The sequence below is a fragment of the Barbatula barbatula genome (genome assembly GCF_947034865.1).
Source record: "Barbatula barbatula genome assembly, chromosome: 15".
NCBI lineage: Eukaryota > Metazoa > Chordata > Actinopteri > Cypriniformes > Nemacheilidae > Barbatula > Barbatula barbatula.
This window is the reverse complement of record NC_136778.1, coordinates 15,507,154-15,519,811: the sequence shown is the minus strand read 5'-3', so window position 1 is coordinate 15,519,811 and position 12,658 is coordinate 15,507,154. Positions and strand designations below refer to the sequence as shown.

At 39.1% G+C, this 12,658-nt stretch overlaps 1 protein-coding gene across 3 annotated transcripts in view; it reads left to right on the top strand.

The window, feature by feature from the left end:
• dab1a (DAB adaptor protein 1a) overlaps window positions 1-12,658 on the top strand; it is a 64,918-nt gene that overhangs the window by 9,150 nt on the left and 43,110 nt on the right. For all 3 annotated transcript variants that reach the window (XM_079474188.1, XM_079474189.1, XM_079474187.1), the window contains exons 2-3: window positions 9,742-9,881; window positions 11,551-11,649. In XM_079474188.1, coding sequence (XP_079330314.1) covers window positions 9,742-9,881; window positions 11,551-11,649 — 239 coding nt within the window. The remainder of the gene's footprint in view (window positions 1-9,741; window positions 9,882-11,550; window positions 11,650-12,658) is intronic.

Sequence of the window (12,658 nt, the reverse complement as noted above, 5' to 3'; positions counted from 1 at the left end):
GCAAAAATGGCAGAATGGGTCACGTTCCACCCCAGAACCTATAAGCAATACTTAAAACAGTGTCAAAAATAATATACAGAGTTCTTGTGGGCCATTTATTATTGTTTTCCACGGTCCCCAAAAGATACCCTACAGTACTTGTTTTCAAGGTTTGCCTTACAGGGTACCTTCTTGCTAGCTGTGCTTATTGTGTGAAAGAGTTTTTGTACCTGCTGATTCACAAATACCTAACCGCAGGTGCTGCAGCTTGTGTGTCTGACAGAATGTATTTCAAAGTGAGAAGCAAGGACAAGATATGCAAATAAATGTGTAGACCGACCCTAAAAGTTTACCGCACACACCACCGAAGGCTGCAGTTTTATACAGTACAAATCCCTTTCAAAGACACACACACACACACATATATGATAACACAAACAACCAAAACTCACATACAAAAAGTCTATTCAAATACACATGCACACAGACCTAAGGCGACTCCTATGCTCCTTCCCTTTGTGTGCCTAACTCGCATCTGAGATGTCTAATTCCTCACTTCCAGACGTCGCCATTTTTACTTTCTGCCACGGGCTGCAAAATATTTTAGAGCCGTGTATATATGCCATATTGACAAACTGACCTCTCCACTTAAGTCTCCACCCCCAGCCTATTCCCTGCTTAAGCACTACAATTTGTCATATGTTGGATATCAGGATTACTGACCTCAGATCAGTAGACCAGCAGCCCACTGACAGTCAGAAGGTCACCGTGGCAACAGTTCGGTAGATGCCTGCATCAGCACCAGCTGATGAAATTGCGTGATATTGCAACACATTCTGCCATTGACTTGTTAATTTGGTAAAAAAAAATTAATACAGTGTAAACATCAATAACAGCTTAAACTTGGCAAATAACCATGGTATAAGAGGGATAATCCACGGCTAGCCTCTGAAGCAGAGGGGGATTGCGTCCACAATGTGGAACTACCGGTGCATTACCTTCCAGCCAATCGGAATCGAGTGGTCAGTAACAGACCATGGAATAATAACTTACATAATCTTTATTCTCAGACATTGTTATTTTGAAAGACAGTGAATTTATGTAACTATTTAATGATGTCTTACTGTAGTTTGTCTGATGTATAAATCCAAGCTAGATATTACTGGCAGGTGCAGGTTAAGTGGAACTATTACCACGGTAAAGATTACTGTCAGTCATGTCATTGGAAGAGACGCTCATTTGCACATTGAAGCCTAGAATCAGAGAGATGGAGCCAGATAACACCTAACTTTTCAATGTCGAGTATTCATAGAAGCTCTCTGCAGCATTGATCCCCATGTACTGTGACAGGAATTCTTGACAACATGCTATTAAAAAGAGATGGTGCTTGAAGAAACACATGGCAGCAACGAGAAGACAAAACATGCTATTATCTAAACAAGACACTGCAGGTGTTCCTCCACCCACAGCATGTTGATGCCTTTTCTAAGCTCGGATCAGGTTTTATAACGTGGAAACAGAAACTTCTTGTCGTATTATGTGCGTGTGTATATCTGTGTGTATGTGTGTGTTCTTGTACATGTCAGCAGGGGCATGAACTAATGATGTGGAACCATGGTGTGCTTTTACCTTTGCCATTTGATAATTTTTCCATTGAACTATTAGAGAAATGTTGTTACTTTTAGTCAGACAAATGACAAATGCGTTCTTTGTATGTATGTGTATGTGTGCTTTTGTATGGCTGAGAGTGATGGTTAAACAACAAAATCTCAAATTCTTATTCACGCAATAAGGAACGACATGTTATGTTGTAAACAGTTGTGTGTCTTGTGACTATTTTCACAATACAGTATGGCCAACTCCTGCTTCATTGCTTTTATGCTGAAATAACTTCATTACATAACGTTATTTAACGGAAATAGAATAAAGCTATCGTTACATTAAAGAATAACACAAAAACAGAACATTTGGTTCTAAAGAGTGGTAGTAATAGGTGTTGCAGGGTTTAAACCTGTTATATTTTCATTACCAGCCGAGATCTTTTAAGCTACATAGAATGACCATATTCAGTAAGGTTTAACAAAAAGCAATAAAGCAGTATTTCTTAGTTATATGTATGTATCTTGGAGTGTAATAGCATTATAAAGGGCTTAGCTGCAACTAGTCATTTTAGGTATTCTGCATAGGCTTGCTCAGAATACGTTGGCTAGGCTTGTTTAAAATGAAGTATGATGTAAAAAACCTCTCTATACATATTAAGTCACAAGTTGTTTTCTTCTTATTAGTAGAATATACTAAAAACACTATGCCATAGTATTTAAAAGTACCACGATTCATTGATGCTAGCTATGCTTAACGCTACATATCAAATGTGAAAGCAGATGACATCGCAACACTCTCAGTTTCCTTCGAACTACGCGAGCATAAAAAATGTCCAACTGCAATTTCACCTGATATATTACCCTTTTTCACAGATATGGCAAACAATTGAATGAAGGGGCTGGTTGTGTTGAAGCACATCTAATCTTCCTGCTATACGTGCTGCGTCTCCCTCGGGGCTTGTTGGCTGGTATTAAAATGTGCTTTTCCATTAAGACGGGACCCAAACGTGCTTACAGACTAAAGTTCGTTCCATCCTCAGCCAAAGCCACAGACTATTTCCCCTCACTACACATCGACAATCTTGTCTCTGAATGTGCATGAGAAGTCAGACGAGATGTGGGAAGAATATTCTAGATTTATTGCTTTATTGTGACGCTGTTATTGCCACTCGGCTCTCACTGTGTTTACCTGATGTTATTGTTTTGCTGTGATAAAATAGCTTTTTATTTTCCTGTGGTTCAGCGTTTCATATAGTAAATGATGAGTACTGGGAGAGAGTGAGCACCAGTGGGATGGTGTTTAGTGCTGAGTTATAGGCCCCGTAACTCAACTATGGAGCCATTTTGTTTAGAGAAATTGATACATGGTGTTGGGTGTGCAGAGTTTTTCTAAGATAACAGACAGTTGCTACCGACTTACACTGCGTTCACACCAAACGCGAATTAAGCTTTTTGCGCGAGTACATTTCATACAAAGTCAATGCAAAGACACGTGCAGACGCGAACTTGCGGTACATATGGCGCGATTGCCACGAACAAGTAGGTCTGCGAAGTTTGAAAATATTCATAATTCGCGTCACGTGAAAATAACTAACTTTTCCCACGCATTTGGTGTGAACCCAGCATTAGGCCTAAAGTCACCTAATTTTTTTGCATGCACAGTATACTCTATTTAGAGCTCACCCACTCAGTATAAAATGCATCAAGTGGAAAACAAGTAATAGTAGGCCTACTGGTTAAGTGTACTGGTCAAAAGCAGCCTTTTGTGGTTAGTTATCAGGTGGAATCTTACTGTCACACAGTTGAAGAGAGTGAATCAAGGGGTTTAAGCAGCTGTAGTCTCACACAGAAAAGAGTCTGTAAGACGAACAGTAGGATAAGGTACCTGGGTATATGGGATGACATCTTATTGAATGACTCCTTCAATTGAAGGTGACAGCAGGGAGGCAGGTAAAGGAGATTTAGAAGGGAGAATAGAAGAATAGGGGCCTGTGGGAACACAAGGGTCATGGCTACCACGGGCGACGCCTCAGGGTTGTCACAGCTATTGATGGATCACATGTTACGTACCCATCATTATCAACTGAACCAATTTCAGTGTTATGTGAGTACAAATGACATAAAGTATATATAATGTTTTAACAATATGTTTTAAACAGGTAAAAGCTCCATTACGGCACTTGTTTAATTCCATTTAATATCATGAATGGTTGCTATTTGACAGTATTATCAAATAACAAATGAAGGAAAAAGATGTTCACAGCTGGTATTACTTTTCAATGGAATGTGGAGTGGAGTAATGTATCCCACAATGCAGTTCTCTTGCATACTGCACACAAACATGATTTTCCTGGAAGACGTGAGCTTGTTCACAGAGGAAAAGCAGAATAGGGGAGAAGAAAACAGGAGAAGAGAGTGGAATCTAGCACAGATTGAAGATTGTGTCACATCTGTACACCCAGAACGCTCTGTCTGTCTCTTAGATTTACAGTAGGTTGACTGTGCTTTATTGGCAAGTCAGAATATTTATTTGTATAGTCGAAGCATTTGCGCTGCATACAGGAAAATGTGCATACATTATTGAAAAGACACAATATAGAGGGTCATTTGAAAAAATTAAGACTAGAAACAGGGCGGTATACCGGTTCATACCGAATACCGGTGTGTATTTTTGTTATTATACCTCTGCATTTTTAATATACGGTATTAGCTTAAACAATGTGCTTAAACGCTGGTTTTCTTTTCTCTGTCCTTGTCTGTTGCCTTGTACGTCACAACTTTTTATACAACAAATTGTACAAACATAAAAAAATTGAATGAAGTTTCATTATTGCACGATTCTGTCATTTTATCATTAAGTTCAAGGACACATGAACAAAGTGTTGATCCTAAAAATAAACACACATTTAGACACCTATTTAAATATAAATAAAAATGTAAATACATTAGTATGTAAATACAAATTTTAAAAAGCTAAATATTCACCAAAAGGGGTTTATACAAATAGTATACAATAATAACTATAACTACAATAGTCTAACCCTAAAAAAAAGATTCCCTTAAATTAATAAAAATCTAAATTGTTCATATTATAAAAACATGGTTTACAACGAAACTTCGGGACAGATTATTTCCCAAAAGAATTGTTAAGCAGGAACGTACACACACTTCTTTTCCAAATGTGGTGCTTGTATTGTTTGCAGACAATAAAGCCGACGGAGAACTTGCCCATTTTGTCCACTCTGCAGAAGGATGATTAGATGTGCTCACATGCACACCGATAGAAATCTCACACCCTTTGATGTTTTTTATCCATCAATCTAATAAGATTACCAGCAGCTTCTCACTCCTAAAATGAGAGACATCAAACAGCGTTCGAAAATAAGGTCTTTATAAACTCAGGGATCGATAGGTGAAGCTGTATTCTGTTTTATATGCTGTGTAGAGTCCGTCGGATTGGCATGCGTGTTGAGAGCAAATTGTACCGCAACGAGCGATCTACATCAATATCCAGTAAAATATTCAAACACGTGTGCGTGCACGCGTGCAAATTGGTGTGCAAGTCCCTCTGCGTCTCCTACTTCTCGTGTTGTCACTCGACCGCATCTCACTTGAGGGGATTTAAGATCTATCAGATTTCAATTCGATGGGGGGATTAAACTGTGTGATTCTTTGAAGTCTAACAAACTCAACATTTTTAAACAACTTCAAACGGCGACACCGCTATCCAGTCTTATCTCGGAAGGAGCATTCATTCATTTCCATTTTGGTCTTGAAGAGTAAATAAATCGAAAGGTTTATGACGGCAAACACTGGAGCCTGCTAGCACCTGTTAGCATTTAGCATACTATGATCTAGTGTTGTAGTATTTAAGACCGGTTTATTATCGTTTCATTGAAAAAGTTCACAGACTTCAATAGTATATGTTGGGTATTTACAGGTTTTCTGCATTTAATTGTTGAATATTATATTGTTGAAGATACATAACGCATAAGTATTTAATATTACGTCAATTTAATCTCCCTAGTGTCCCAATAGAAATGTTCAACACAAGTTCTGCTCAATAAATCAACGCATTGACTTATAATTTTTTATAATTTTATTTGGACTTTTTAGGGTTATGTGGCTCTTTTAGATGAGTGCTGGTCTCGGTCTTGGTCTCGGGTAAGGTGGTCTCGACTATAACACTACTACCACTAGGAGTAGGATTGTTAAAGTAGCCTACAAAAAAAAACATAAACATCTTAACTGTATCCGGAAATATCATTTATGTGTATGGTTTTCAACTATGATAACGAACAGAAAGAACTTCATTCTCTGAAATTTATTTTTGGGCATTGCAATAACTTCATAAGACGAGTAAGGCCATTTTGAATGCACTTAAATGCACGTTTCTATGTGTCCTACCCTCGCTGATCACCAGGTGGCAGTCAAAAGTGCATGGCTCAAGGTCTTCTGTCCTCCTTCAATTAGAACATGTGTCAACGATCATCAGCTCATTACAGCTTGCTGCCAGAGTTCCCTCATATTGAAGGGCCATGGGAGTGGGTGAGATCCAGACTTCTCTCCAAGAAACAGCATGCTGTCCTCAGCCGGAATGAGGACTCTGGAGTCCTGCAGGGTAGAGAGCTGGAGCTCATTTAAAGACGTCGCCACGTGGACAGTGTGGTTGGCAGGCTTCAGGCACGTTTACGGACACCCACATGGTCATACAGTCAGTTCTTTACCATCAAAGTTCAGTCCCCGAGGTGGCAGTAATAATTGGCAGCTTTACAGGTGCAGTGGTCTGAACTGGGGAAATAAATTAGTGTTTATCCTTCCCAGACCTGGCACTGGGGGACAGCTAAAGTGTTCAGTCATATCATGGAGCTGTCCAGAAACCAGTTGAGTCAGAGCATGGGTTAAAGAGTGACCCACATGTGTGTGGGTATATGAGGGTTCAGTCCATTCACAGATTCATTCTCAAATTATGGACGTATCTGTAAGCGCAACAAATCATAGGCTACATTTTTCTTTTATGGAAAAGAAAGTAGAAGATCTTTAATGTGCGTGTGTAATTGTTTATGTATTATTTCAGCAGTGTTTGCACCAACCAACCAATGTTTTTTTACAGAGTGACACATTGTAAATTGTTGATTCTCTGAATCAAAACAGAATCGACATACCCCTGCATGCATAAACAAACAACACTACAAGCGCATTATTGATGACAAAGCAGGCTGATTGTTAAGAATGATGAGCGAATTCTTTCCATCACGCGTGCGGTGACCTTCAATGAGTTCATTCAGTGTCAAATGAGCTTTGATGAATCGTCCGCTCCTCTTCATCAGCTGCTTAATGTATGTGTGTGAATGTGAAGGAGAGACTGATATTCATTATGCCTTGTCTCTTACTTTAGCCGAATGCCACATTGTCTCAGTGCTATTGATATATGTTGCAGAAGCGCAGAGCTGTTTTCCTCACCACTGCTGTAGATTAATGATATGAGATAAATGAAATGAGAGCTTTTCTGGATCATATTTGGCACCGCACACAATGCTAGTGGCCGAAAACCTATTTCAGATTCAAATCTTTAAAAATGAAACTATACATAAGGGTGCCACTTTCTGGGGAAACCATTTTAATGGTACAATAGAATCATTCTGCTTTGAAGTCTATTTTAAGGACTGTATGTACTATATTTGTGTTTATCATAAGCTTTTCATTGTCATGAAACCCCTTAATTGATTTTTATATCCTTTCAAAAACTGTAAAGATATATGTGACAAGTATACGTTTTCAGTCGTATACAGTATAAACACCATCCATAGCATTAAGAAACATGGAAAAGTATTTACTGTAGAATCAAGATCAACATAAGATACCACAGATACTACAATTACTAAAGCTCAGAGTGACAGAAAGATCGAAAGAGAGAGAGAAATGTCAAGCTGGTAAAGGTGAGGCAGAAATACAAAAGGGGTGGTGGGCCTGGACTGATTTATTGATTTAATCTTACACAAGCAGTTTCAGTCCTTTTTCAAGTTCCAGTGCTTTTTGATTTGAATAGTCTGCATAGATTTGCTCTAAAATATAGATGCAGTCTCCATAATCCATAAACTGCCCCAGGTCACAATACGTCTTACTAGACTGGATTCCACCCAAAGTGACTCAAGCTTATGCAAAAATCAAATAGTGCAGTTTCTTAGACCAGGGTGATAGAAACCCAGCTATTTACGACTTTTTTTCTATTCCTATTATCATTTAAAGAAGATCATGTTACCCTAACTTTTTAAATTAAGCTTAAAGCCCCAGTGAAATCAAGGTGAAAGTTGTTTTCCCTTTTATTAAAAAATATGGACGTCAATTAACTTAAATACTCCTACGCGCTGACAAAATTCCCATTTTGAAGATATAAGCGTTCAAAACTGACACGTGCGCTAAAACCAAGATCCATGACATCACATTACACTTCAGCCGTCAAAGTTCTCGTCCAATCAAATCCGCTTTAGAATCCGAAGAGTCCCGCCCCTTCAGGAAAGCTGCGAGGTCTTCGTCCCATCCGGATAGTGGATCGAGCACCGATGCCTCGGGGAGCCACTTGTGGACTTCCCTCGTCCGCACTGCTTGAACTCCTCAGCACCACGATCACCCTCGGCAGCGAGGGCTCTCCGACAGCATGTCTCTCCTTCCTCCCGGGTTTCAGCACCAATGTTACAAAGATCCATAAAAGGAAGGAAGGAGGCAGGAACCGGCAAAAATTTGACATCTTTAATATATAAATATAAACACCACACGCAAACCATTACTAAAAACGAGGCCTGGTCCTCTCTCCCTGATGAGTCCAGTCGCTCATCCTCTTATGCTCCCGATCTGCTCCGTGATACGTGATACCAGCCTCGGATCCCGGCTCTCGTCCCGCCTACCTCACTTCAGTATCTGACTCCTTTCAAGTCTATACAGTATGGTGAATGTTAAGGTTCTATGGAAGAGGTTGGACATCGCAGCATTGATAAGTAAAGGAGAAGACAAAAGCCAGTGTCACTCACCAATGTAAATAACAAGCTTCAAATGACATCACTGGTATCACTAGCCAGATTTTAGTTACAGATTTGTGCAAAGTGTAATGTCAGCGTCATGAGTTTTTTGCGATTGTTTTTGTCTTTAAATGATGATTAATATGACCTATTGTTTTGTTGTTATTGATGCATTTGTAATTACTATTTTTTTTGTCAATTAATAATAACTTACTTAAATGATTATTAATAACATGCTTATTATATTCAGTGCTCTTTTTTCAACTCCTTTATTATCTATTATTATATTATTGGGGTTTCTTTGTAATTATTGTAGAATCCTTTTGCCCTTTTACCTTTCCTAATGTGTATGCTATCACTGACCCTGAAAGCGTGTGTTTTAGTTTGTGTATCCTGGTAAATGTCTATTTGCCTTTGCCTCAGACCTAGGCTCAGACCTAATTGGGTCTGTTTGTCTTTGCTTTACTGAGCATGAGCCAGTTAATTGGTATATATCCTTGGAGGTTTATCGATTGGCCGGGCCTGTTATCCAGTTATAGGCTTTGCGATGAAGGTGTGGGAGGGGCCACCAGATCTTTCTAAGTCGCAGTTGGCCCATACATGTCCACTTTGATGTGAGAGCTCAAAGAAATATTCAGCTTTCATCGCTCCTATCACCTCAAACCAGACCTGGACACAGAGCCGTTACTTAGAAACCAACATCTTCCTCTCATGCCCCAGGCTTGACACACCTGCAATTACAGCCAAACACAAGCCACTGACTTGACCTTCATTCTGAGCTGTATAGCATCAGGCATCTGGAAGTTGGAGAGGGTTTTCAGAGCCCTGGGTTGATTTTAAAGCCCCTGGCTGTGATCAACCCCACAGGCTCATCACTCAACAACCAGACAGACCACACTGGATCAAAGATCTAACTGCTTGAATATAACTAAATATAAGAGATATAAGGATATACTGGGTAAAATAGAGTGTATTAGGATATCGCTTGGTAATTTTGTCAGCTGCCAGGTCCAGATTTTTGCTGAATATGGAAAAAGTAATGGCATTTTGAAATGATGGTTGATGGAGGGAGGAGACGAATTGCTGCAGATATGTAAAATTCATCGAATGACTCTATGCTTCATCTTCTCCTTTTCTCCCTCTAGGGCAGGACCGCAGTGAGGCAGCTCTGATAAAGCGTTTTAAGGGGGATGGTGTTCGATACAAGGCCAAGATCATTGGCATAGATGAGGTCACCGCTGCACGAGGAGACAAGCTTTGTCAGGACTCAATGATGAAACTTAAGGTATGTGTCGGTTGATTTTTATAAAGTTGTGGTTGATAATGTGTTTGTGAAAGTTCCTGTTCAAAGTGATGATCTATTGTAATCATGTGCGGCACCATAGCAACCTCGACAAGCAATGAGCTAACCAATTGACTGGTGTTTGATTGACCGGTGACCTGACCAATCATAACGCCTCTCTCTTTCTCTCAACACATATTGTTATAGCTTTTGTTGAAACTTGTTATTATCACCTAATGTATTATTGCTCCTGTATGACATATCGCTTTATTGCTCCCTGAACTCTGTGTAAGTCGCTTTGGATAAACGCGTCTGCTAAATGACTAAAGTACGCTAAATAACGCTGAAATTATGCGCCCCCTGTTGCTATCCGCCATATTGTCCGACAATCAAAGCTTAGAGTTTAACCGGTTGCACATTATGCGGTTTTAATAAGTAATTTGCCATTGTTACTGGCCTTCAAACTGCACGAACATGATCCCAGCTAAAAGTTATGTCACTTTGGAATCTTAGTTGTCATAATGTACAAAAATAAAGACTTCTTAAAACAGACTCGTACAAGAAGACATGTCCGGAGTTTTACATCGACTGACTGTCATATGGTCCGTGCTGAAGGACTGCATCTCATCAACATTTACATTTATTCATTTGGCAGACGCTTTTATCCAAAGCTACTTACAAGTAGTTTTGATACAGTGGCACATTACTGCAGAGCAATCAGGGGTAAGGTGCCTTGCTCAAGGGCCCTTCAGTCATGACCTGCTGGCACTGAGATTAGAACCGGCAACCTTCTGATCACAAGCCCAACGCTCTAACCATTAGGCCACCATTAGTGTTTTTGTAGTGTTTTCGTCAATCTTAGCGTTTTTTCACTTTTACCCGTTAATCTGGTTTCTTCTCTGTGTGTTCGATAGAGAGGGTGAATACACCATCTTATTTGCATGTTTGTCTGATTGGAACGTCCAGACTGTTATAGATCGGAGGTGTTTAGCCCTCACTCACCCAGACACATAATCTATAGTCATATTCTCACACTCCTCCACTCCTTAGCAAACAAATCCAGTCCAATGTTATCATTTTAATCTCTTATTTCTCACTTTTCTATTGTTCCCAGTTCATCACACTGTTTGGAAGGGAAGTTTCAGAGAGTCTTGTCGGATAAACCCCAGATAAGCCCATGCAGTGCTGTAAAAACATGCTTAAAGCTACAGTGTGTTTTTCTCCAATATTGTCACCAAATAGAATCCAACTGAAAAGAAATGATTTCAACCAGGATTCCTAGACATTTTTACAATCTTCCATCGTTTGGAAAACAGTCCAAGACCCAAGCACTATTCAGAGTTTGAAATGTCAGAGTTTGTGCTCGTGATCTCCATGTCACTAAAATGAAAATGATGCATTCATCAACCTACCACCACATATTGGTGTAATAACATACTGTTCACAGAGGTAATCATTGTCAAGTTTATGAATTTATAAAATTTTGTACCAGTTATACAAAACAATTGACGAAAATAGACTTCATACTAGAACCTCCCAGCCAATAGCATTGAGAGATCCAATTGCTTTACCTAACCACTTATACTCCCAACAGACTGCAGCAAGTAGCTTCTTCTGTCTTACCTTTTTGCTTCATTTTCTCATGTTTCTGTTTTCATCTTCTCTTCTGCAGGGGATCGCAGCCTCTGCACGGTCTAAAGGAGAACACAAACAGAAAGTTTTCCTCACTGTTTCCTTTGGAGGGATCAAGATTTTCGATGAAAAGTCGGGGGTAAGTCAGAGGGTTTCGAGTGTTTGGGAGCGTGTGAGGTGGTGGAGGACATATGGAGTTTTGTCCAAATCATTACTACCCGTGATCCTTTGAAGCAAGACACATACAGTCCTGAGCCACAAATACAAGTCCTCGGATGTTCAACCTGGTTTCTGCTAGCAAAAATACTTTTGTTTCGTTTGAATGTTCGTACTGTGGAGAAGTTGTTGCTCATAACCATTTCCTCCTATCATTGTCAGATTATTTTTAGAAAGGGGCTACAGTGACCATCAGTAATAACCTCAATGCTATGGCAAAACTAACCCTGCAGAAAAGATCTAGCTGGTTGAAACTTGTTGGTGCTGGTCTAGGTCAACACTGATTTCACATTTCATTTGATCCTTTGAGGTTTATGAAAACAATAAAATAACAGTGAGTTATTTAAAAAAATAACTGGCGAGGCTGCAGCAAAGACTTTTTTTAGTAACCCGATGCATAACGGTTCTTAAGACAAAATCTAAGATTGTTTTTAAGATAAATCATAGGAAGCTCATAAGAATATGTTCCTTCTTAAAAAGTCATCAAATATTGGAACATCATAAGAATAAAATTATATTCTTGAAAAAAATTAAGAAATATCCTAAGAAGTTTTTTCGGGACTACAAACATTCCTAACTTTTTTCTTAAATTGGAATTTAAGAAAAAATATGGCAGTTAAGAATGCTCTTAAGAATGTTTTGTGAATACGCCCCCAGATTGACTAAAAAAGTTATGTGGGGTCACCAATATTTTAGTCTTACAAAAAGTGTAGTTTTATTGGAAATCGATGATAACCCATTACATAATTAATTCATGTATTCGTTCATTCGGTGGCTATTTACTGGTGGTGTCTCAAAAGAGAATTGTACATTCCAAAATGCTGGGTTATTTTCAACAAAACATTGGGTCAAAAAGGGACAAACTCAGCTGTTGTGTAAAATCAACCCAGAAAATATTTACAGTACATTTGACCTAACAATGGGATAAAACA